This window comes from Nicotiana tomentosiformis, chromosome 5, assembly GCF_000390325.3.
Source record: "Nicotiana tomentosiformis chromosome 5, ASM39032v3, whole genome shotgun sequence".
NCBI classification, from domain to species: Eukaryota; Viridiplantae; Streptophyta; class Magnoliopsida; order Solanales; family Solanaceae; genus Nicotiana; species Nicotiana tomentosiformis.
The window spans coordinates 22,419,428-22,446,283 of record NC_090816.1 but is presented as its reverse complement, the minus strand read 5'-3'; the positions used below and the strand labels follow the sequence as shown (position 1 = coordinate 22,446,283).

Sequence of the window (26,856 nt, the reverse complement as noted above, 5' to 3'; positions counted from 1 at the left end):
GGTCGTTTCATCGTATAACCTGAGGTAGGGTGGCATTTTGAAGGTCTTTAGTATGGCATATGGGGTTGCGTCATCGATGTATGACTACTCTACGAACCTTCCTACATCCCTTTTTGGCAGCAGCTTAGGAGCGCCCGGTATCTTGTCGACTCGTTCTTGGTGTTCTTTCATCTGGTCTCGGAGCGCTTTGTTTTCATTCTCCATTTCTTCCATTCTTTTTAAAACGGCAACGAGGGCAATGTCACTTGCATTGTTAGTAATATTGTGAGTTATATCTGCCGTTGGAGGGTTTGGTCGGTTCCATTGCTCGTCTGTTAGTTGTATCATGCAAGCTCTTGCGGTTTGTGCAGTCATGCCTGGAGCAGGTTTGTTGAGGACGCTCACTAGCATGTCGGTCAGCCATGCTTCGAGGAGTTTTTTCACACCTGGGGGCGTTCCTTCTTCTGCAGACGTGGAGGCCCTTTTTCCACTGTGTTTTTTTATGCTGCAGTGTGGGGGAGGCGACCTCTCGCGCCTAGGGAATGCGTTGGGCGTCACGTCCTCGCCTACTGTTTCGTAACTTCCGTTGATAACATTCATGAGATTTCTTGGAAAGTCACTTGTTATTTTTGTCCTTTCTCCTTGGTTAACTGCCATGTAAGGTTTTGTACGCACAAAGAAAGGAGATCTCGGGGTTTTTTATGTTAGTGACGTGCGTTAATTATAGATCTAGAAGAAACTAAAAATTTAACTAAGAAATCCCCACAGACGGCACCAAATTGTTCGACCAAAAAATATAGATCTTGGTTTAACTAATTAAATTTATATAAGTGAAGGTTAATCTTAGTTAACAATAATATCCCAAAGATGAAGTTCCCAGAAATATAATAAATACTATGCAGGAATATTTTAATGGCGACGACAGCACACAACAATATTTAAGAAGTCAAAGGAAATAATGTAGCATTAAATATTGATGAATAGCAATAAATGGCATTCGAGTAAATAGAACGAATGAGTCATCCAAAAAAGAATGGAACCAGTGAATGTTCTTTCTCACAATGATGAGTAATGGATAATCTTTTGAATATCAGAGTTATTCTCTGATCCAATGAAAAAGTGTAGACAAGAATCTTAGTAAAAATGTGATATTTTTATGCTTGCAATAAGATCCAATTCTCTCTCTAAAGTCAAAGTGTGTCTTTACAAATGAATATCATATATACCCAATCATTGTTTCTCTTTCTATTTATAGGGAACATATTCTTAAAACCCCTAACAGTACAAGTGCAGAGAATATCCACTAGAATATTCTCTTTTATGTCCTATTTTGAAACTAGCCGTTATAACTCTATCAAGTGTGCTCGACCTCGGCCTCGATCCTTGATGACTCTTCAACCTCAGTACTTGTTGACTCTTCAACCACGGACTTCGTTGCTAATTAGATTACTTCGACACGTGGCGTCCTAGGAATATTTTACTAATACCATTTCTACTAAAGAAGGACTTTGACCCATACAAGACCTACTTGTGAAATTATACTGGATTTTTTGTTGTTGTTGTTGTTGTTAGCATCAGAGCCAAACATATTTCAATTATTGGTTTACCCGATGTTAAGCCCCCATATTATATTGTCACGCTCTAGATATCCAATACTCTTAGGCATGTAGGGTGTTAAGAATAATCTCACATCGGTTGTGAATGTGATAATTGATCTCTTTGTGTGGTTTTGGATAATCTTCGCCTCAAGAGTTAACTTTTGAGGTTGTGTTTGATTCAAGATCTATTTTTTATGGGTGGATCTAGGGGCATCAATGGATATTTAAAAACCGACTAAACCTACCGAATCGTACCGTACCGAGTCGAGTTTTAGGTTTCTTTTAATAAAACCGTAGGATTTTATATAAATCTATAACTGTAGCGATAATTAAGATAGGTTTTTAATTTTATTTTTTTAAAAAAAAATACCGAACCGTACCGAATAATATATTTATATATTAAGTTTAAAAATAATAATGCATTAAATTTTTCTTTGGGACTTGAAATTATGAAAACAGTTACAAGCCAACAAGTAATTAAAACTCAAAATTCTAATTCTCAAACCTATTATCTTACTCCTATTGAAACTAAATTATTTCCAGCATATTCACTAGCAAGACACAAGGTATATTCTAGTGATTATGAGTAGCAAACTACAATGTATCGAATATATTTGCTTTCATATGATTTAGATTTTATCTTTTGAATATTTAATATTTTATAGACTTTATTCTTGAGTCCCAGCTTGGTTAATATCTTTTCACGTTGTAATTTATATTTTCTTTGTATTTACTTAGTTTCTTTTTACACTGTTGTAGAATAGTTGATTGATCTATACTCTGCCTATCTTTCATCTTTTCTTAATTCATTACCCTTTAAAAAATAAATTTTTTTTTAGAGTTTTTCTAAGTTCTATAAAAGTACGTATATTATTGCATTCTACTTCTACTAATGATTTTTACATGATATTTAAAAAAAATACCGAAAATTAACCGAACCGTACCGATACCGAAGAGAAAACGACATGATTGGGACAGTTTTGAAAAGTCTAATTTTGGTTATACATAATAGAATAACTGAAAAATTGGTATGGTACGAATTATATAAAATAATCCGCCGAACGGAATCATTGACACCCCTAGGTAGATCTACCGACGAATTCAAATTAATCAGACCAACGAGATGAGTTTTGAATACTTGAAAATTAGCATATTACTCTTCTTTTTCCGATTACATATGGTAAGCTTTTAAGTAATATGATATTGTAAATATTCCTAACTGTCAATAGATGAATTTATTAAACTATTCTACAATGTATCTATTCAGTTTCGTTTATGGGTACAAAGGAGGAAAATCTTACCTTCCATAATTCCTCAAATTGTTTTTTGATCTAACGTCTTTCTCATCATCTCAGATTCTCACTCATTTTTTACCATTTGAGTTAGCTTTAGTTTTGTTAGTTACCTATCTCTATCCGGTAAAACTGACCATTTACTTCCCCTAACCAAACGGTTGAAATTTCCAAACAGATCGCATGGGCCTCTTTAGCTGGAAAATAAAGTTACAAGAGAGAACTAAATCTAGATAGCCGCCGTTAGTCGGATGTATAATATATATATATATACCACCTAGAAAAAGTAAATAGTAAATCAGGGGAATTATTTGTATAAAAAATTCTAAAAAGTTATCACATTCAGTATCTACATCAAATCATAATCACAGTGTATATATATATATATATATATATATATATATATATATAAGGTAAAACTATACATTAATTAATCATATGATTAAGATATATAGAAGTGCATGTAAAACAACACACTTTTATTTATTTGTTTACAATATTGTGGAGGTCTTTGGGTGCAAAAACCTCCCACATATATATATATATATATATATATATATATATATATATATATATATATATAAGGTAAAACTATACATTAATTAATCATATGATTAAGATATATAGAAGTGCATGTAAAACAACACACTTTTATTTATTTGTTTACAATATTGTGGAGTTCTTTGGGTGCAAAAACCTCCCACTGATAAATTTAAAGTCTGCAGCTTATAAATACTTATCGATCGATTTACAGTTGTTGCATTTAATTTGTCTGCTAACCCCACATGCACATCGTGACTTTACTTATATCTAATCAATAATGGACTAAAATTGACGAAACTATTTTTCTCTACTTCTTCTATATTTTTCATTTGCTCTTTAGGGGAAGAAATGGGTATGGGAGTGTTGCTTTAGCCCATTAGACAAAGCAAAATAAAGGGCAAAGATCACTTTTAGCCTACGGCCAAATATATTTATATCCGTTAGTCGTAAAAGTATATAAAATTTGTATATTTTTTGTATATAACATACATTATATATATATATATATATATATATATATATATATATATATATATATATATATTTTTTAACTATTATTTTAAAAGCGGCTATACAGTTTCATTTTCCCTTAAATAAATAAATAGAATCAATAGAATCGTTGAGTGTTAGAGACTTCTCAAAGGTTATTTACGAAGTCTCCTTAAGGTGGCAAGAAAATATATATATAGACAAAGAAATATATAGGTTGTACTATACGAAAGCTAAAGCCATATGAGAAAATTGAAGAAAATTAACACGATAATACAAACTTTAACCAAATGAAACGCAACAACAACGTGGTATTGGCCAAATTTATGTTGTCTTCATTCTGAAAGTGTTTGGGATGGTTTACCAAGTTGTTTTTGGAGTTTTGACTTCAAATATTTATTTAAGATGTTTAAACACGAAAGGTGCTAAAGAAAGAAAATTTTGAGAAATTCAAACTTGTTGAACAATTTAATAGTATTCATTTTAGTTTAGTACAAGACATGGATCATCTACATAACACCCAAAAAAAAAAAAAGGAAATGCCATAAGAACTTCTAGATCAAATGAAACGTGCAGCTTAGCTTACAGTTGAAACGCCAACTCTTTTCATCGGGAGGATTACTGTGACTACAATTATAGGCATGGCCAAAGCTAGAAGGACAGTTACGGATTACGCCGAACTTAGTAACTTTAATATAAATTTTATATTTGTATTAAAAATTTATTATACATACATAAAAATTAAACTCAAAACCTAGTTACTAAAATCTACGGTTGCTAGCAGATAGTGGCATTATCTATTTCTATTGGCCGCCCCTTTGTCACTGTCCCATTGCATTCTTGTGCGTGAATGAGGTGGCGTTCTTATGGCAACAATGTGCTCAATAAGGTTGAGTATATCCACATCGTACTTAATAAATACGGCAAAGGCCAAATATAACATGTATTTTCAAAAATGGTCTAAGAATACCTCTCGTTATACTATTTGATCATTTATACCTCTTCCATCATACTTTGGAACAAATATACTCTTATTTTGGATGGAGTGCCATGTGGCAGCACCAGATGAAAACGACTCATTTCTTTTTTTTACCCGATCCGTTTTAAAAAATCCACCATCCAACCCGTTTTAAAATTCAGTTTTTTCAGCTTTTTTAAAGCTTATGTTTTGTAAAAACTGGAAAAAAAAAAGGAATTTACAAAATATATATTTTTAAGTTTTTTCAAAGTATTGTTTTTGTAAAAACTAAAGAAAAAAAAAAGAAAAAAAACTCCTAAAGCGACTACATATGCATTAGTTTAAAAAAAAAAAATATTTTGCAAAATCCTTTTTTTCTTCAGTTTTTACAAAAAAAATACTTTAAAAAACGGAAAAAACTGAAAAATATATATATTGCAAATTCTCTTTTTTTCTTTCAGTTTTTACAAAATATATATTTTTCAGTTTTTACAAAAAAATTATTTTTTTCAGTTTTTACAAAAAATAATACTATAAAAAAACTGAAAAAACTTTAAAATATATATTTTGAAAATTCCTTTTTTCAGTTTTTACAAAAAAAAAAAAATCCAGTTTTTACAAAATATATTCATTAAAAAAACTGAAAAAAACTGAATTTTAAAACGGGTCGGGTGGTGGATTTTTTAAAACAGATCGGGTAAAAAAAAGAAATGGGTCATTTTCATCTGGTGCTGCCACGTGGCATTCCATCCAAAATAAGGGTATATTTGTTCCAAAGTATGACGGGAGGGGTATAGATGACCCAATAGTACAACGAGGGGTATTCTTAGACTATTTTCGAAAGTACATAGGTATATTTGGCCATTTGCCGTAATAAATATCATAGACTTTCTTACTCATGACTGGAACTAGACTTTAGAAAATTATCATAATAGTACGGGCTAGTCATTTTTCGGATTGGTAATCGAAAAATAGTGAGTGTTTGCAAAGTCATTGAAAAATTGCCATTGTTTTGCTGAAACACGAAAAGTTTTAGCATAATATACCGGATTATATTGGAACTCCACCACAATGGAATTTTCCGGCATAATATGCAAGAATCGGGATTATGTAGCTCTTGCGTATAAATTTCCAGCATATTATGTTGGAACTCCAGCACATTATGCTGGAATCTCATATGTAAAAATATTCGATCTCCGGCATATTATGCTGAGATCTCATATGTAAAAATATTCGAACTCCAGCATATTATGCTGGAATATTTCCGGATTTTTAAAGGTGTTTTTGTTCAGATTTTATTTATACATGAAAAAATAGCTAAATTTCGATTATTTTTGAAACTGTGGCTATTTTTCAATTACCAGTTGTAAATCTGGCAATTTTTTATTTATTTTTCCCCGAAAAAAAGGGAAAGCACTACCGGACTATAATCATATTCTTGACATTTTAGCCATCACCGGTATAACAAGTATATAATCAATGTATAATGCATACATATTGATTATTATACACATATTATACTGGCTAAAATTTATAAAAAATAAATATTAGAGTTATTTTTTGTTGTGGGTTTTGTTAGGGTGCTATGTAGTGTAAAACCCCCCTTTATTTATGCACTCGGACTATTTTGATTGGGGTGAAAAGAGAGGACGGGTAGGAGGAGAAATAATTAAGTACAATAATAAAAGGAAGAAAAATGTATTATTCTATTTCTCTACTAATAAATGGAACTGCAGAAATTCCAAACCCCTCCATGTCAACAACAACAACATACACAGTATTATCCTACACCGTGGGGCAAACCCCTCTGTCAATTTTGTTAAATAAACGTAGGTCTCGTTTGCTTCAACTCCTACAATAGAAACAAACCTTTTAATTAGTCAATTAATAGTAAATAATCAACACTCCAACTCTAGATAAGTAGACGTAGGTATCTATCTTTTTATCTTTCTCCTGGACCTTCACACACACTCATTTGTAAACCATTTTTTGAAAGCAAAAGTATTTTGTTACGAAACTCATTTTCAACTAGTCATGAATAGGATGAACCAAACATGTCAAAACAAGAGACATCATCCATCATAAATCCCTTAGCATTGAAAAATTAAAATTCAGAATTCTAAATCTATTTAATTTTGGTAGTCTATTTTACATAATATCTATATTCTATATCGAAAATATCAGTTCAATTGAACACTTTAAAACAGGACGCATCCGCTGCCTCTGATTGCAGAATCATTTCATCCCCAAACAATAAGAGGAACACAAAACTAAGTAAATCATTTTTCAACTTCGAGGCCATAGGAGTAGGACCATGGTAATTGAAGGTAAAAAGGGACTAAGCAGACCAAAAATCACACACAAAGCAATCACTGTTTTTGTGATAAAGCAACCATAAAAGACTTAACTGCACCAGGTTAAGTCTTGATAACAAATATCCACACTTTCTCTGTGATTTCTAACAGAACAAAAGGGTAGAAGATAGTCCATACACGAGCAACCATATTTACCACTCACCTATCCTGTGATCTCCTAAAGAAATCATCTGGTTTCAGTTGCGAGAGGTATTTATCAGGTTGTAAACTACGTCACTAGCTCAGCTCAAATTAGCTATCATACCCAAGAAATCAACGCGAGATCACTTAATCTCTATATAGATTCAATGCAACAAAAACAAACAGATGGCACAATTAAAGTAATACTAGATGGAGCAACAGCAAGTAGAAGCTACCAAGATACAGTAATGTTTACCCAGGTCATCAACAACATGGACACCAACGCATTAGAAGAGTCATAAGTGCTCTTCAAGAAAAGGAATCTACAAAATGAGTACTAGTATTCCCCTAGCCTTTCCTCGGTAGGAAGCTTGAACTGATATTCGAGTTCATCATAAGCAATGGCGAAATAATATCCAAAGAACCTAAAATTCATCATCTTTGAAGTTTACAGCAAGATCCCAGTAATGAGGAACCCCAGCATCAGCAAAGACCTTACGAGCAGCAGCCTCAGTCCTGCACTCGTGAACAAAAAACCTATGGAAGCTTGATTTAGCAACAGTCCCTTGCCAGACTAACACACACTTGTTGAGAGGCTTATCTTCATCTTCATCTTCGTCTTCATCATCTTCTTTCTTAACAGCAGCAGCCCAGTCTATTCGCCTAAGCATAAGTTTCCCATACCGCTTGATGGACTTTTTACCACCTTCAACTACCACCACACTTATACCTTCCGAGATAACTGCACACCCAGTCATCCGATTCTCCTGAGCATTAACATCAACTTTGAAGCGAGTTTGAGGGTGTGAAAGGTCATTAACTCTGTATATCGAAACTATCGTCTCCGCTGCGATATTTGGATCATCAAATAGTTTTCTTTCTTTCTTCTCACGACGTTCATCAGGAGTGAGCTTTCGAGCAATATTTCTGTCTATGTGAGCCTGTTCTCGCTCAGCAGCAGCACTTCTGATCTCCATTTCAAGCTTTGTGGGATCCTGAGTGGCTTCTGAGCCAAGAACTTTCATAAGATTGCTCATTTTAACTTTTGGTTTTGGTGGTTCTAACAGGCCCTGACGTATCATTTCCTGCCTTTCTTTCTCCCTAGCCAGTCGACGCTGGGTACGTAGTTTCTTCTGCTCCTTCTTGGTCAGCTTCAATGGTTGTGGAGGAGGTGGAGCAGGTTCAGCAGGAGGCTCAATAGGGCGGGGGTGTTCAACATAAATAGTGATCTTCTCCATCCTCAACATATCATCAGTTAAGTCACCATCGACCATACCACCATAAGTACCAGATCGTAACAGAGGAGCATCCCTGGCAGGTCAAACAAAGAAACAAGAATCACCTAGTGTAAATTGAAGATTCAAACAAGGTAAGCATAGATAGCTATAAAAAAAATTAGAAATCACACTCGAATCATGTAAATTGAATAACACAAGGCAAAATTAAGTCACTTCAATCAGACTATAATTGCAGAAGACCAGTAAGGTGCTCCGCTAATAGTAACAGATGTCAATTTTGAGGGATTCCTCTTAAACGGGGAATGGGGGTTATTAACAACAAACAGGAACAATCATACCTCAATCCCAAACAAGTTGTGGCCGGCTATATGAATCCTCACTGACCAATTACTCCATTTAAACTCATCTCACACCAATTGTATCCAAATAACAAGCAAGGATTACTTAAAAAAAAAAAAAAAAAAAAAGAGGAATCCACATCACAGGAACTTCATCTAGAGAGTGCAAAGTCCAGCAGATAGGACGCGGACGAAATAAGATTACACAATCACATCCAGGAGATAAATCGCAATAAAATTTTTTTTATGTAATCCCCATATCTTGGTGATGCGTACATAGACTAGAAGCACCCAGGATGCAGAACCATCAAAACAAATCTCATCTCATGGTTAAACATAAGACTAACAGTATTCAAGTTCCATCTGTGATACTAAACAAATAAATGAATGGTGGCTCAACAATGAGTTAGGAGACAAATTAAGGGTCCATTAAGGGGGAAAACACATGATAACCAAAAGCAAGTTAAACAGAAGGGAGATTGAAATCAACTTACCACCACTCAACATCAGGAATTGGTTCCTTTGGTTTTTCCTTGGTGATAACCCTCTCTGCCACCTCAATAAGATTTGGATTTATGTCAGGCTCTGCTTTTGCCTTTGCCAATTGCATTTGCTTTGCCCTCAACTCTTTGGCTCGTGATTCACCATATTGGCTTTGCTAAATTAGGTATTGCATAATTAGTAAAGTCCAATCAAGAGCAGGAACAAGAATAAAGAGAGAATCACAAAAGAATGCGAAAATACAACAGGGAGATTAATTATAAAGTACCTTTAACTTAATTAATTCTGCATCATGGGACCATTTACCTTCCTCCACAAACTGAAATGACATCCTCTTTGGCCTCAAAATTTTGTTCTTGTCAATCCCCATCCTTGGATCAAAATGAGGATTTTTATCAGGATCAACATCAAGTTCAGGTTTGAGAATTTGGAAGTTTTCTTTTTTCTGCTTGTTGATGTTCACCTGCACAAACAACCCAAAGTCACCACAAGCAATTTTAATAAATACTAAAACATGAAAAAAAGATGGCATGAACACATATAATCCGTACCTTAAGGGTGCTAGATGGCTTAGGCACATTAACCACATTTCCCTGTTCATCGATTTCCCTGCCTAATGCATCCAAACGAAGAACAGGGGCTCTAGCGGGTTTTGGCTGAATGGTAACCTCTGGAGGCATTTGCCCAGGAAACATGTTAATGAGGGGGGGAAACTCCGGGTCCTGCCGGAATCCCATCTTAGCAAAAAGCTCATGTGCACGCTTCACTTTATCGTAGTTCTGTGCTGTGACTGTGAGCCCCACGACCTGAGGTAAGCCACTGGGTGGCGTATTTGCAGAAGCCACAGTAGCTATAGTCGATGTGCTAGGTGCTGAACTTGGAGTGGGTAATATCCCTGAATTTGAAGATGCAACCGGTGGGGGCAATATCCCCGCATCTGTTGAAGCGGCATAAAGGCTATCCTTGCGACCAATCTGTGAACTTCCCTCTCTCGTAAAGTCGGCACCCTTGTTTAGCTACATAATTAAAATGAGGGCACATAAATAGTAGTTTAATACCTTTGGCACAAAACAAAGAAGAAAGCTCTTTTCGTTCAACCTAAGAGGAAAAGAAAAAACAAAAGCATGTTCTCTTTAGAGCTCTTCTGTATACGTCTAATAATGCAGTGCTTCTCTAACTTAAAGAAACAGATAGGAACAGGGAGCCAAAGGAGAAGGATAATAGAGTTACAAACTGTAGAAATACGGCGGGTTTTAGGTGCAAAAACTTACCAAAGGAATTTTCTTAAGCTTTGCTGCCAGCTCCTTCTGCCTTTGTATGAGAGCCTTTGCATTTCCTTTGGCATCAAGGGATAAGGTGGCACTCTTGCCAGCATCAGAAGCTGCCCCATCTGTACTAGATTTCCCAGGAACCGCATGAGATCTGTTAATATTAACTCCCTTATTTTCATTTGTTGTAGAAATTGAAGATACCTTGGTAACAGGAGGATCAATACGAGTCAAAGATTTATCTGGGGAGGTCCTTGATGCTGCATTGTATGGTCCCATTGTCACACCCTGCAAATAAGGAAGTCCAATGCATAAATCAGGATAAACATCCTGATGAAAGGACCAATAAAATGCACCATAAAACAATACAACTGAGAAACAAGTGCCATACTAACCAAGTTAAGCCCTATCAGATAAAAAGGAAACCACACAACAGACTTCTTAGGACATAATAAGAGCATAATGAAAAGAACATGATATAACCAAACAAGTTATATGGATCCTTCCTCTAAGTTCCCCAATCTACTATCTAAGACCAAACAAAGCGTGACAATAATACCAAGTGGCAATATGATGAAAGAATCCTACAGAAAGTTTAAGTTCAGATAAGTTTCTATGGTCACTCACCAAACAGAAGCAGATATTTCCACACATGAGTACTAGACGAAGATAAGCAGAAGGATAGGACAGATTTGGAGGATGAAGGAGATTGAAGAACGATTGATCATGCCAATAGATAATAAAGGTAGTTAACAGATGAATGCAGATCTTGAGGTCTGTGCTCCCTAGTCTAACATGAATGGTGGAAAGATGAAAAGCTGTTTGCAACTCCAAATCTACCACATAGTATTCCATGCAACAACAAGAACAAAATGACAGCACTTCGACAAATAGAAACCTATTATCACAAAGGCATAGTATTGACATCTAGACTAACACAATGCAACATCATGGAAAGCCAAAAATCTCCTTACAAGCTTGGGATAAATCATCTAAAGTGGTTGAACTAAGCACGACATACACAAATATCGCCAAGAGCAAGCACAACAAACAAAATGCGACCCAACTCAAAATAGATTTTTTCATAAAATGGGAACTGTAATTCATCAAGATGATATAGAAGTATGCAACCTCGTATCCCAGTAACAAAGGCGAATGGCCAGAGGCGGATCTAGTTGTGTCAAGGGGGGTAAATTGTATCTTTTTCGCGACAATCCTTTTGGTTATATATAAACTGTTGAATCCCATTAACATAAGGGAAAAAATTATTGTAGTTGTAAAGGGGTTTCAAAAATGCTTTAGTCCATAGGTCCAAATCCTAAGTGTTACATTTCATTACTTTTTTGAATCCCATAATATAAATTCCTGGCTCCGCCAATGGGCATTGGCAGTAAGAAACAAAGCACGACATATACAAACATAGGTATAAGCAAGCATAACAATGTAAAATGTTTCTTCTTCTTTTTCTATGACGGTGGTGCCAGGGCCAAGCTTGGCTATTCTACTGGGTACCTGCTAGCTCCTGCCAGCATAGGTACCAAGTAACTTGCCCACCTTAGGCAGATGGGAAGAAATCAAGTAGTTTGCCTCTAACAAATTTACATCCGAGTAAAGACTGTTATTCATCAACACTATACAAAGGCATGCAACTTGGTATATACTGGTGAAAAAGGGCATGGCAGTAAGAAACTCACATTATCAATGGAACCAACACCGTGACCATTATCATTATTGGGCTCGGGTTTCGGTTCTTCCTTCACAATTCTCATTTCAAATCTTTTCCCCTTCATTTCTTCATCAATTTCCACATCCTCTTCCTCCTCCTTCTTCACTTTATCATCAAATCTCCTCCTCTCTCTTCTCTCCTCCTTCTTATCCTCCGAAACCCTAGCTCTCTTCTCATCTCCTCCATTGCTCTTATCCACACTCTCTTCTCCTCTCTCTTTCCTCTTATGCGCATTCTTTCTCTCCACTGAATCCTCTCTCTCATACGATTTCTCGCGTTTCTCTCGATCGTCTTTCCTCCTATGCGAATGCCTTCTCTCCAAGGAATCCTCTCTATCGTAAGATTTTTCTCTGATAACTTCCGATTCGTGTGATTTCTCGCGACGCCTTTCGCGATCGCGACCTTTTCGATCATCGGATCGGTGTCGGTTCTCATCGTCGCGGTGGTGGTGCTTCGAACGGTCGCGATGATGATGGCGGCGGTCGTCGTCGTCCTCTCTGGATGCTCGTTCTCTCCTACTCGATTTCTCTCTCTCCATTCCAAATTTCTAGGGTTTCTGAAACTTCAGATATCTCGCACTCGAATAGATTTGTGTTTCACGAATTGAGAACAATCCGGAAATTATGGATTTGGGTTTGGGCGCACTGATGGGTTGGGTTTAAGGATGATATTTGATTGGATATAAAATTTAACATGCTAAATTCCACTTATATGTTTTACTAGTTTACATGGGTGTTACTGGGTCGGTAAATTACGGTATTTAGATATTTTAGTTCGATATTTTTTATATTCGATTTCGTAAAATGCTATACCAATATCGCACCTAATTAAATTCGATATGGTTCAGTTTTTTTCCTTTCGATTTATTCGGTTCGGTAACTTCGGTTTATTCGATTTGAATACTAACTAGTGCATAGGGTCATGACGGTAATATTCTTAATTAAAGTACTCAAAAGTACAAAACTAAAAACTTTTGTTGACAAAAAAATTGTTCAAAACCAGCATATACTAACTCAGAGAGAGAAAACTTAGAATAATGTCTTGTTACTTGTTTAAAGTTAATTGATGAACTTAGACAATAAAGGAAAGTAAAATTTTAGATTTCTTATACTTATGTTATAATTAATAAAATGTGTATTGTGTAATATAATATATATTTCGGTACGATATCGGTATTTCGGTATTTTATTTTAAAATACCAAATACCATACCTAATACCAATTTTTTTAAAACTTAAACTAAATACCATACATAATACCAAAATTTTCGGTTTCGGTACGGTAATTCGGTATTTACCAAATTATGCACATCCCTATGTAGCACCCAACTAATAAGAGAAATATATAAAGTAAGAGAATAAAATTAAAATTGTACAATATAATTACACTTAGATTAATAGTGAACTAAGTCATGCAACTTATATTTTATGAAGATATTAAAGACATCATATTTGTAGCTAATTCATAATATATATGTTTTATCAATCACTATTACATTCAGAATGTTAGATTTTTAGTAGTAATCGATAACATCTCTGAAAGCAATTCAATATTGAAATTTGATTCAAATCTAAAGAGGAAAAAAGATATAAGATAAAAGTAAAATTAAGAGGAACATGACAGATTCAATTTTTGTGAAGTAAAGCCTAACTGCATAATGGAAAAAAATAATTCCAGGTAGACCATAAATTATGTTACTAGTTAAAGATATATTAAATGGTAAAGAAATTTTAAATTATGATGGACCAAATTCGTTTTTGCATGTTATAAAGGTTAAGTATATAAAAAAATAACTATTTTGCTATATCCGGAGACAGAAAGAGTGTATTTGTATAAGATATGAGGGTATTTTCTTCGAATTACGTATATTCTTATTTTACTTACTTGATTAATTAATAGGAATTGTCCATAAATTAAATATAGTTTTCTTTTAAGTCCACGACACGTATTGTCCACTTTAGACCCAAGCAAGCACGAGTTTATCTTTCGGGCTACGTCACATCGAGCCTTAAAAGTGCATTTACCATGTGAACTTATGTGCCTTATAAAGTTTTTCACTTTCCTATCCCTGTTCCGATGTGGGTTCGCCTAATGTGATATGTGCACCCTTTCTTTAGAAGCTTGCTAAAGTAGAAGCCTGGCGGTTCTTCCTAACCCGCCATCATTAGTCCGTCTTTCGCTATAGGCATCACATTTACCACCCTTGGGACTCAGCATCCTCGCCGAGTTTTGCCCCACCTTTGTATCGATGGAGATTCGATGTTGATACCATATATGTCACGACCCAAAATTATACGTATTATCCACTTTGAGCCTAGCCATGGCTTTGATCATGACAATTCGCTTACGTAGGTTATATGTACAAGGGTTTAAAAATAAGTCCTTAATTCATCAAATCGAAACCATCTTATTTCTATTGCGTGAGTTGAAATAACTCATAGAGAAGTTTATTAGTATTTAACAATGACTATAGGTTAGAATACTATCAAGTAGTCGGATGTTATCGCTATAAATACTATCTATTTGAACTTTCAAATCATATGGTATTCGAAATGCGTTATTATTCATTACAACTCATTTAATGAATAAAAAAATTCAATAACTTTTATGTGATTTAAAATAACTTTATAATTATATGTTGTAAAGATTCTTAACTAGGACAAGATGTTGAAATTCAACAAAAGAGTTTTAAGCTCTCAAAAGAGATGTAATTCTTCATACATCATGAATTAACTATGAAATCATAACTTGTTACGAGTACTAATTATATTACGGGAAATGGTCAAAAATATGCTTTTGTATTATGCAAAATAGAGCAATTATGTCCCTTGTTAATAGTAGCGGTTATATATGCTATGGTTGTGAGCAAGTTGCCCTAAAAATATCACTTCGCACTAACAGACCTTAGATTTAGCTCAACAATAATAATATCAAATTCAGTATAATTCAACGAATAAGGCCCGATAAGGGTAATGTATATGCAGATGTTAAGTCTCTCGAACACATAGAGGGTTAATTTAGCTCAATTGAGCCTTTAAAATCTGTTTTTCTTCCGAAAATGACACGTGTCCTAATTAGGGTACCCCTCCTAATTAAACCCCCTTTCGTTTTTAATTGCCCCCAATTAAACCCCTTTCGTTTTAATAGGTTTTAAGCTTAAGCCCCCCGCATTTATTTCACTCTCTTTTCTTTGACAAGTAACGTTGCTTTCTTCCCTAAAATCTCCAAATCACCTTTGCTAGGGTTACTACCGAAGGAGGATTGGACAAAATTTCCGATTGAATAGTGGTAATTTCACTCAAGGTAAGTCGTTTCATTAGCTCGATTAGGGCATTATTCTGATAATGTGGGGTTGGGATTTGAGGTTAAAAAAGGGACATAAGAGTTATGTGCTTCTTCTTGTTTTTAGCTAACTTAATTAGTTAGTATGATGCTTTGCTTCTGTTACTATCTTGCTGTTGTTACTGCTTTTTCCATGTCTTTTTAGTACTTTATTTCCTTTGCTTTGTTGTATCTGAAACACTACCCTCCCCACACCTCATTTGTGGGGTTCCATTGGTATTTTTATTTTATTTTTAGTTAGTATGGTTTGGATGTTTGATGTAGTTTGGCTTGTATATAGGTAGCTTATCTTTAGATATTTTGATGTAATCCCATTCTGTATTCGAGTATGAAGTGAGAAAAGTTGTGCTTGAGCTCCTATTCTACTTTCTTTTTCTACATTGCCATCTCGAGGCCTTTGGAGTGTGTCTTGCGTCAAGGAGATTTCCAACTTTACCTTTAAAAGTATTGCTTTTGATAAAAATAGGCTTTTGTTTTTGTCATGTGCACCTTTAATAACCCTACTGATAACTGATGCATTTTTTTTTTCAGACTTAGGAGACAGGAAAATGAGCAAGTCTTCTAATAGATCGAGGAAAGTAGAGGAGAGTGAAAGCAACTCTGAGTTTGAGAATGATGAAATGTTAAATGAGATGTCGGATGATGTTAGTTTTTCTCACTTATCTCACATTTATGTATTTCTTACCTTGTTCTGAGCTTTAACGTTTTTGCGCAAATAGTTTGCATGTGATATATATGTTTTTGATATGCTTAGGTTGAGAACTTTGATGAAGTCAACAACAGCGATGACAACAATGACTATAGTGACAGTGACGACGATGATGATGTTAACCATTACAACAATGAAGATGAAAGTGGAGAACAAGAGGAAGAGGAAGACGAGGAAGGAGATCAAGAAGAAGAAGAAGAAGACGGAGAGAAACTGACTGAGGACCATAAAATTGCTGGAATTGAAGAACTTAAGAAAGAATATATGGAGCTTAAGCACAAGGAACAGTAAGTTCCTTTCTCTACCACATAGCTTAGTTATATGATACGTTTTATTAAAAGAAGCGTTTGTTTCATGTCTGCATTTTCTAGAATTGTAGCTTCTATTTTGAACTTATAACCTATAAATTCATTTGAATTTTTTCAATATAAAAAGGGATAACTGACTATTGATATGACATGAAGATTGGCAGTATATAGTGTAAAATAATGTGAAAGTCACTTCTTTGGAAGAGGGATTGGGTATTGGTTGGTCTTTATGATTAGGCGTTTCAACTGATGATATTGGTTTGCAGTTTAACCCCACGTGGTTTGACTTTTGAGCTCATAACCCATATTTGAACCGCATGGTTCACATGTTGTTTTCAGCTAGGAACACATCACCCCTTGCTGCTTAAATACACAAGAGATAAAGTGATATGACCTTTGTGCTTTGATTATATTGCAAAGATTAGGTAATAGATTGATGTAATAGCAATAACAAACTCCTTCTCTCTATAGGAATGAATATCATTACTGAAATTTGGTGAACGCAAGTATACTTACTAAAGTTAAAATAGGTTTTTTCCCTAAAAAAAAAAGTTATGTAGTTTGTGAAAATCCTTCAGAAAGTTATGGCAGGATCTCTGGACCAAGGTATATACTTATCTTTTCTTAAAATAAAATAAAATAAAATATAAAAGTCTGAACCAAGGTATGTGGGTAAATTGTTGTAAAACCACTAAGTTCTTGGTAGAAATGAAGCGCAAGCTTCTCCAAAGTGAAGCCCATAATTTGCTTTCTAATCTCATTAATGTTCTTAATATTCAAAACTCAGTCAAAGAGACACAAAGGTTTCAGAGCTAATGAATGATTCAAATTACAATTTATAAACTCGTTATTATCACTTGTTTAGTAATGGATTTAATCTATTGAGGATACATCTGGCTAATATTAAAAAAATTCATCGTAATTATATCAAAGCTTCGCCATAGTTTAATGCATCTTTCTAATATTAAAATAACTCGCATCATATTCTTATCAAGCTTCAGCCCAGTTCCTCTTACCAGCTCGGTTAGAGTCTTGATGGTCTTATAGTAAGAATAAAACATTACTAGTGTCAACAGTAAAACAAATAGGAAGTACTTGCTATCTAAGATGTGTTCACTTTTGCCTACTATTGGTAGACATCTGATTTTGACGGTCATTGTGTACACAGAGATCTTTTGGGTAATCTGAAGCTCCATAAAGATGAGGATCTTCTCAAAGGCCAAGCAGTTAGAAACCAGAAGGTATAGTGTACCAGATGGTGCAGATGATAGTCTTTATTTTCATCTTCTTATGAGCGTGTATCTTTATTGTTTGTATACACACTTCCCATTGCTTCAATTAAAAGAAGTCCTGGTTACGGGGAACAGAAATGCCTACTGTGTGATTTGCAGTTATTTGCTCCTTCTGTTTTCCATAAATATCTATGTTGTATCTTCAATAGATATGTGATTGAGTTGCATATAGACGATACATCTTTTGCTTCTTGGTTTGTTAATTGCTGAGTTAATAGCTTTAGTGCTAATATCATTTACATGATTATTCCTTTAAAGTGACATGATTAATGATTGACTAGTGCTAATATCATAATTATGCTATTAACTTGTCCCTTTTTCGTTTCCCTCTTTTAATTTCACAAAGGCACTCTGGGACAAGACACTTGAACTAAGGTTCTTGCTGCAAAAGGCTTTCTCAAACTCCAATAGACTTCCGCAGGTTCACTGGGTTACCATTTTGTTTCAACACAATGCTAGAGTCATGATATTGACAAGTTGAACTTTAATGCATGTTTACTGCCTGCAGGAACCAATAAGATCTTCCTTTTGTGATTCTAAGGACAGAGTTAAAGATGCATATTCAGATCTACTTGCCTCCTCCAGAAAAACCTTGGATACTATACTGGAATTGCAAGAGGTACAGTGAGAACAGTTACTTCTAGTCAATTTTGCTTTGAAGTAAAACAAGATTAGTATGCTTTTGTTTTGCTGGAAACCTAATCGTTGCTACTCCCTCCGCTGTCCCATTATGTGATAGAGTTTCCACTTTGGAATGTGCCAAGTTAATAATTGGTCGAATTTGCTTATTTAACCTGTTATTCAAAAACATTTTGCCATTTGGCAGGTACTGCTTGAGAAGAATCCATCAATTACTCAATCAATGGACGGTATGACTTGTAGATTTGATTTTTCACACTCAAAGAGCTGCATCTACATGCAAATTTTGAGTGTCTAACGATCTTTATTCTGATTTTTTTGAAAATCTGAATTTACTTTTTGAAATATCTTTTGTTTTGAGATGGTAACATATGATACTTTTTGAAATATCTAATAATAAAATATTGCTGAAAAGTAGAATTCAGCAAGATGATCTTTATCGAAATCTGATCCTTCAACTCGAGGTATTGACTAAGTGATTGAATAACCACTGGAAAGGATTTGGGGGCTTGCTTAAAAGCATCAAATTAGGTTTTAGAGTGTCAGAAATTTGCTAGATTTTCAAGACCAAAAGTACTATTGCAAAAAAACCAATTTCCTCTATCTTGCAGCTCTAGACTGTGGTTTCTGAGTAAAGTTCTATAAGCCTCTGACTCTGATTAACTGAAAGAATTTCTGGAAATTGTTTGATAAGTCACCACATTCAGGAATGTTGCCAAAACTGGAAAACCAAGTCCCTGACTTTTTTGCATAATTTTCATGTTTAAGGGCCTAGTGACCATCAATTTTCCTCTTAGCTATTTGCTACAAAGACAACATAAACATACCTTTTGGGATTAACATATTCACTGGTTGATGTTTTTTGTAATTTTCTTTCCTGAAGTTAATTCTGGTAAAAGGCCGAAGCTTTCGGAAGATTCTGTTGAGTCAAATGGTGAAGTTGATGAAGATTGGCAGAAGATTTCTCAAATGCATTCAAGGTAAGAATGTTTAACTGAGGCTTATTAGTGCATTTGCTTGTTTTATAGCTGTTGGTCAAATTCTTTTTCCTTTTTGAACTGGAGTTGGTCAAACTCTTCTTTTGCTTTAGATCATGATCTTAGTTTTTTTTGCTACAAGATATACATGGTTTATATTACACATCAGGAGAAACTTCCAACCTTGAAACTGTTAACACTATGAAGACGAGTGTGATTTAGGTGGAAATTCAGCCAACAGAGCCGGTAGATGTTTATCTGTCCCCACTAACAACAACAACAACACACAACAACATACCCAATATTATCCCACACCGTGGGGTCTGGGGAGGGTAGTGTGTACGCAGACCTTACCCATACCTTGTGAGGATAGAGACGTCTGGGGAAGGTAGTCCGTCCCCACTAACAAAAAAGAAAAAAAAAGATATTTGCAGGTGACCCCACTATGGTGGCCTAGGCGTTTAAAGGGATTGACATGTATTATTCCTGAAACCTAAAAAGCCCGAAAACCTGTTAAGCAGAATATATGCTATTCTGGTCTGGGCTTCAAATAACACCAATTAAATAAAGTGAGTTACGGGCGTTGGAGTGGCGTACTGGGACCTATGATCTCTAAAGAAAATAGCAGAAGGTGGCCAAATTGTTTGTAAGCATTTCCTTGGTAATTTCATTTGCATACCATAGAACACCAGCATTGGTATTATGGTGTATCCTAAGTTGGAGCACATCATTGGCAGAATGTGAATAGACAATACTTAATCCTCACAGTAACTTTTGTGTTTTGTCGAATTTAAAATGAGCTTACATTTTAAATGCATAAACCCCAATTATGAAAATATAGTTAATGCAAGGGAAATGTTCGAATGCGAGATGCAAGGTGCATTTCTCTTTATGTTCTACACATCAAAAATCAAAATGAACAAGAGACTGGTGGTGGAAGAATTTAAGTGGGAATAGGTAACCGGATCTGGTGGTTGCAATCTTCACTTTGTTCATTCTCGTCTTCCTTGCACACTTTAACATATGAGTAATGGAAAACCAAAATTTTTGTTCATTTATCTTATTTTTCTCTTCTTAGGCTGTATGTGTCTACTCCATGCATGTGTTTCTCGATCTGTATGATGTGTCTGAATGTGTAGTTCCCAAGAGCAATATATGAATTGCATGTTACAGATATCTTAAACCTCTATTTGGATCATAATTTATCTTTTTTTTTTTTCCGCTGTCCCTAAGTATGTATGCATTTACGACATGTATGTGACTGTCTGTCTGACATATCTCAATGTCTAGTTCTAGAGAGCTGAGAGCTAGATAAGAACAATGTATATGTAAGTTTTCGCTTAACCTTGTACTCCCCCTCTCCTATTTTATATGACAGTATACGAAGAATTTGGGATATTAATTTGACTTAGTAATATATTAGTCATAGTGCAGCACATCTTAAAGCAACGGTTGAGAAGTTAGTTGGCAGGCAAAAACATCAAATCACACTTCAAATTAATACTTGAATAGTTTTGTGACCTGGAAGTATTGAAAATTGTAGGGAAGGTGTTTAACAAGGCGTTAGTTGGGAAGTGGTTATGGGGATTTGGGTTTGAGGAAATGCTCTATGGAGGGAGGTGATTGCAGAGAAATATGGGGTTTTGGAAGGGGGATGGAGGACCAAAAGAATTACACTTCCTTACTGGTGCAGCTTATGGAGGAATATCTTAAAAGGGTGGGAAACGTTTATTAGGAATATATCACTTGGAGTGGGGAATGGGCGAAGAGTAAGTTTTTGGGGACAAAGATGGTGTGAAAATAACACTTCGTGTATCATATTTCCTAATATGTTTAGGATTTCATGCCAAAAACGATGTTGCATACAGAGGATATAAGGAGGAGAAACACATTGGGATTTGAGGTTAGGAGGAACTTACAAGATTGGGAGGTTGTAGAGTTACAGAGATTGACGGATTTGCTCCACAAACAGAATATTTCACAGTTTAATTATGGTGTTAGATGTGATTTTTGTTTTTGGCGGGGGGGGGGGGGGGGAGGGAGATAGTGGTATAGTTTTTTTGTGATTTACTACTGGGCGGAGAGGAGGCAGCCTTTCCTTATTCTTCAGTTTGCATTCCTAGAGTACTGACAAAGGTGTGCTTCTTTACATGGCTAGCTATGAGGGGAGTGATTCTAACGACTTAGAATTTGAGGAAAAGGAGAATTACATGTGTCAATTGGAGTTTCATGTGCAAGTGCTTGGGTAAAGATGTAGATCATCTACTTTACATTGTCATATTGCATCTTGCTTATGGCATGAAGGTTGGGTTGGTTTGGACTTCAGTGGGTAATGCCAGGCACGGTTAAATAAGTAATGTTCACCTGGACTTTCAGAAGGAGGAGAAGAAGACGCAAGGCTTGGGATGTCGCTCCACTTGCATTCATGTGGACTTTTTGGACCGAGAGAAATAGGAGGCTTTCGATGGAATAGAGAAGGTTTTTGTACGTTTGAGAAATAGCCTCTTTTCTCTTATTATGTTTTGGTGCACCCATGAGATTCCCTTAAGCATAGATGATTGGGTGTCTTTCGTAGAGGGACCATATTATTTTGGGAGGTTTCTCTACTATTTTGGTATACTTCTTGTATACAGGTATTTATGCCCTTCATTAATGAAATCTTATTACCTTATCCAAAAAGAAAATATTTGGTATCAAATATTTTATGACGTCCCAAAATAGACGGAGTGTCATAGAAATTTGGGATAGATTAAGTATATGTTTTCTTTTGAATAAATGAGAGCTAATTAATACTTTGCTTTTACCATTTGATGTGAGCTAAAAGCAAGTAAACATCAAATTTAAAGGGAAGGAACCTTGAACCCAACATAATCAAGATTGTTAAGCCGTGTTGGTTTTGTTAATTTAATTGTCTAATTCAGAGGGCAAAGGGTAGAGGGCAGGCTGCTGCTAATTAAAAAAGGGGTAGATGACAGGCTGCTGGAAATGAGATTGCGGCTTTTGGGGGGTTGGGGGATATTTGGGGTTATATGCCCTGGAGCTGGTGTTGTAGATGACCTTTTTGGTTGCTTTTATTTGGGGTTATATGCCCTGGAACTGGTGTTGTAGATGACCTTTTTGATTGCTTTTATTCTAGTCATTGTTTCTCATAATCTGTTCCATTCTTCTATGCAGTTAGGTCCTGCTCCCGGTGAAGAATGTCCTAAGCCCCATTATTAATGTTGTTTTGGAGTCAGATTTTATGTACATCTATAGCAGTTAGGAACAAAATCTGCATAGTTACAAGTAACACAACTCCAAAATTAGGTTCCAGAACAGCTATTACTCTGCCCTTTTCCCGGCATTGCATTCTCATGCAATTGCCCTTTCTTCCTTTTGCTAAATAAATTGGCCCGCCGTTGGAAATTGATGTTGCTAATTCTTTTATGTCATAGGATGGCTGTTTTTAGGGACAAATCGATAGATAGTGGTATAGTTTTTTTGTGGTTTACTACTGGGCGGAGAGGAGGCAGCCTTTCCTTATTCTTCAGTTTGCATTCCTAGAGTACTGACAAAGGTGTGCTTCTTTACATGGCTAGCTACGAGGGGAGTGATTCTAACGACTTAGAATTTGAGGAAAAGGAGAATTACATGTGTCAATTGGAGTTTCATGTGCAAGTGCTCGAGTAAAGATGTAGATCATCTATTTTACATTGTCATATTGCATCTTGCTTATGGCATGAAGGTTGGGTTGGTTTGGACTTCAGTGGGTAATGCCAGGCACGGTTAAATAAGTAATGTTCACCTGGACTTTCAGAAGGAGGAGAAGAAGACGCAAGGCTTGGGATGTCGCTCCACTTGCACTCATGTGGACTTTTTGGACCGAGAGAAATAGGAGGCTTTCGATGGAATAGAGAAGGTTTTTGTACGTTTGAGAAATAGCCTCTTTTCTCTTATTATGTTTTGGTGCACCCATGAGATTCTCTTAAGCATAGATGATTGGGTGTCTTTCGTAGAGGGACCATATTATTTTGGGAGGTTTCTCTACTATTTTGGTATACTTCTTGTATACAGGTATTTATGCCCTTCATTAATGAAATCTTATTACCTTATCCAAAAAGAAAATATTTGGTATCAAATATTTTATGACGTCCCAAAATAGACGGAGTGTCATAGAAATTTGGGATAGATTAAGTATATGTTTTCTTTTGAATAAATGAGAGCTAATTAATACTTTGCTTTTACCATTTGATGTGAGCTAAAAGCAAGTAAACATCAAATTTAAAGGGAAGGAACCTTGAACCCAACATAATCAAGATTGTTAAGCCGTGTTGGTTTTGTTAATTTAATTATCTAATTCAGAGGGCAAAGGGTAGAGGGCAGGCTGCTGCTAATTAAAAAAGGGGTAGATGACAGGCTGCTGGAAATGAGATTGCGGCTTTTGGGGGGTTGGGGGGATATTTGGGGTTATATGCCCTGGAACTGGTGTTGTAGATGACCTTTTTGGTTGCTTTTATTTGGGGTTATATGCCCTGGAACTGGTGTTGTAGATGACCTTTTTGATTGCTTTTATTCTAGTCATTGTTTCTCATAATCTGTTCCATTCTTCTATGCAGTTAGGTCCTGCTTCCGGTGAAGAATGTCCTAAGCCCCATTATTAATGTTGTTCTGGAGTCAGATTTTATGTACATCTATAGCAGTTAGGAACAAAATCTGCATAGTTACAAGTAACACAACTCCAAAATTAGGTTCCAGAACAGCTATTACTCTGCCCTTTTCCCGGCATTGCATTCTCATGCAATTGCCCTTTCTCCCTTTTGCTAAATAAATTGGCCCGCCGTTGGAAATTGATGTTGCTAATTCTTTTATGTCATAGGATGGCTGTTTTTAGGGACAAATCGATAGATAAATGGCAGAGAAAGACCCAGGTGACTTCTGGTGCTGCTGCAATCAAAGGCAAATTGCAAGCATTTAATCAGGTTTATTTTTGGGACTTGAAAGATGCTACGTACAGCAACAATCACAATGACTAGAATTAATATTCTGATATTGTACAGGACATTAGTCAACAAGTGGCCGGTTATATGAGGGATCCTAGCAAAATGATAAAAGGAATGCAGCAGAGCAGATCGGCAGTTGCACTATTTGGAACTGTAAGTCTCACTTCGTGAGTTGTTTTGAGAATGGCAGCTGAATTGTACCCATGGATCTTGCTATTTTTCTTAATGTTCAGGATAATTATTTTTAGTTTTCGTTAGTTTTGATTTATGTACCTGCTTTTGTGCAGGCTTCAGATGCTACTGGAAATGGAGAGGTATCAGTGTTTTATTTATGCATTTTGCCAGGTTTGGCCTGAATTGTGTTTGTCGTTGAAGTCAAATTGATATAAGATTAGATCAATAAATCTCCTTGTCGATGTGTTGCCTAGAAGAATCTAGGCATGCTAGTAGTGCTTCAGGTTTATCCACTTGGTACAACAGAGGAAATTGGCCATTCTCCTTGTGGGAAAATACATTAGTTTTTGTTTTAGAATGCTCTTGCATGGATTATTATTTCCTTAGAGAGTAAAACACATCTACTTATCCTTAACTTGGACCAGGGACCAAACATGGATGGTGATCCTGAGCTTCTGGATGACTCTGAATTCTATCAACAATTGCTGAAGGAGTTTTTTGAGGCAGTCGATCCTGCATCATCTGGTAAGATGCGTCAGGCCCCCCTCCCTTTTTCGTTTTCCTCTCAACATAAGCTGGTCATGTTTCAAATAATCCACCTTGCTAACCTTCTATGATGATGGTATTGTTTTGATTGCATGTATCCATCATGAAAAAGTTGTAAACGTAACAGCTACAGATCAGCTTTATCAGAAAATGTGTTGTTGCGATGTGTTCGCATAACTATAGTTCTTGCTTTTGGCAGAGAATGCATTTTTATACCGTTGCTTCCAGGAAAAAGAACACCTAAAACTAACCACTTTTTTATCAAAACTTTACAGAGACGGCATTCTATGCACTGAAGAGACTGCAAACAAAGAAACGAAAAATTGTTGATCGCCGTGCATCAAAGAGTCGTAAAATACGGTAATTGATTAACCGATTCTATCATACAAGGTTACTTCTAAAGTTCCTGGATTACAAAATCTTGTTTTGGTTCTTGCAGGTACAATATTCATGAAAAGATTGTCAATTTCATGGCTCCTCAGCCTGTAAATCTTCCACCAATGGCCCCCAAATTGTTTGAGAATTTGTTCACGGGCGGCTCTACCCATAGGCCAATAAATGTCTTGCATTAGGCCCCAAAAATTGAAGGCTCCTAAAATTGTTCCTATTCGATATAAAATATGTAATTCAAATGATTATTACTCTGTACTTAGTAAAGTGTTTTAACCAGTTGTCAGTTCGTAATCAATCATTAATCACATAGTTCTCACTTTATGCTGTTTTTGGGTATTTAATTGGGGTAATTATAGATGAGAGACAGATAATTAAAACTACTGTCATTCTTGCTTTTTTCCTCTTATTCAGTAATACTCTCTTTCCTCTGGTCTCCCCTCTCTTTTACGCATTTCTGCATTTTTTTTTCAAAAAAAATGAGTAAGTGTTACGTGTGGTTCCTCTGCAATTCGCGGAAGTTCTGTAATTTGTAATGCCGTTTAACAATAGTTTTCTGTTCTGTTTGTTTTAGTGATAAGCATAGAGGATCCTTTATTTCATATCTTGAACTGCGAACGAGCCTTGGATAATTATGCTTTTGGTTTCTATGCTAAGAAAGGAAGTTCATGTGTTGCATTTACTTTTTTTGAAAGTTAATAATTGGTCGAATTTGTGTTAAGAAAGAGAATCACTTGATTAATTTAAGGTGGTTACCGATTCAATGAAGCATATTAATTCTCAAATCTCAATGAAGGTAAAAATTAGCACAGCTCATGGTAATAATCTTTTGCATACACTTCGTTTTTAACCTTTGATATTTAGCATGGTGATGTTTAACGATCGGTTTAACCTTATCACAAATGAAATTGGTCATCTAATTTAAAGTTTATGGTACACATTACCCTTTCATACAGTCAAAGAGTACACCATTTCAAGCTATTTTCACTTCCTTACTACCAACAATAGCCGCCTCCTTGAGCCTCTTCCAATCCATTATTTGCGAAAATATCAGCTTCTTTTCTTATGGGTGATGT

At 35.5% G+C, this 26,856-nt stretch overlaps 2 protein-coding genes across 2 annotated transcripts; one reads left to right on the top strand and one right to left on the bottom strand.

Moving 5' to 3' along the window:
• Positions 1-7,541: 7,541 nt before the first annotated feature.
• On the bottom strand, positions 7,542-13,100 carry LOC104116967 (protein RDM16). The gene is made up of 6 exons (XM_009627928.4): positions 12,394-13,100; positions 10,703-10,987; positions 9,983-10,447; positions 9,700-9,894; positions 9,425-9,588; positions 7,542-8,665 (listed from the first exon to the last, which is right to left on the bottom strand). The coding sequence occupies exons 1-6, from the start codon at positions 12,961-12,963 to the stop codon at positions 7,780-7,782; spliced, it is 2,565 nt and encodes an 854-aa protein (XP_009626223.1). The 5' UTR covers positions 12,964-13,100; the 3' UTR covers positions 7,542-7,779.
• Positions 13,101-15,586: 2,486 nt separating this feature from the next.
• LOC104116966 (uncharacterized) lies at positions 15,587-26,104 on the top strand. The gene is made up of 14 exons (XM_070202066.1): positions 15,587-15,727; positions 16,298-16,410; positions 16,521-16,762; positions 17,952-18,024; positions 18,422-18,496; positions 18,584-18,694; positions 18,902-18,944; positions 19,598-19,694; positions 24,547-24,649; positions 24,728-24,823; positions 24,958-24,984; positions 25,270-25,369; positions 25,666-25,750; positions 25,830-26,104. Exons 2-14 carry the CDS (start codon positions 16,315-16,317, stop codon positions 25,960-25,962), a joined length of 1,281 nt encoding a protein of 426 aa, XP_070058167.1. The 5' UTR covers positions 15,587-15,727; positions 16,298-16,314; the 3' UTR covers positions 25,963-26,104.
• The last annotated feature ends 752 nt before the right edge of the window (positions 26,105-26,856 follow it).

Bases quoted from the DNA above. Each gene is read 5' to 3' on its own strand.
- LOC104116966 (XM_070202066.1), top strand. From the start codon at position 16,315: ATGAGCAAGTCTTCTAATAGATCGAGGAAAGTAGAGGAGAGTGAAAGC. The intron at 18,497-18,583 runs GTTCACTGGGTT...TACTGCCTGCAG, and splicing joins ACTCCAATAGACTTCCGCAG to GAACCAATAAGATCTTCCTT. The intron at 25,751-25,829 runs GTAATTGATTAA...TGGTTCTTGCAG, and splicing joins TCAAAGAGTCGTAAAATACG to GTACAATATTCATGAAAAGA.
- LOC104116967 (XM_009627928.4), bottom strand. From the start codon at position 12,963: ATGGAGAGAGAGAAATCGAGTAGGAGAGAACGAGCATCCAGAGAGGAC. The intron at 9,895-9,982 runs GTACGGATTATA...TTGTTTGTGCAG, and splicing joins AGCCATCTAGCACCCTTAAG to GTGAACATCAACAAGCAGAA. The intron at 8,666-9,424 runs GTAAGTTGATTT...TTGACCTGCCAG, and splicing joins ATTCCTGATGTTGAGTGGTG to GGATGCTCCTCTGTTACGAT.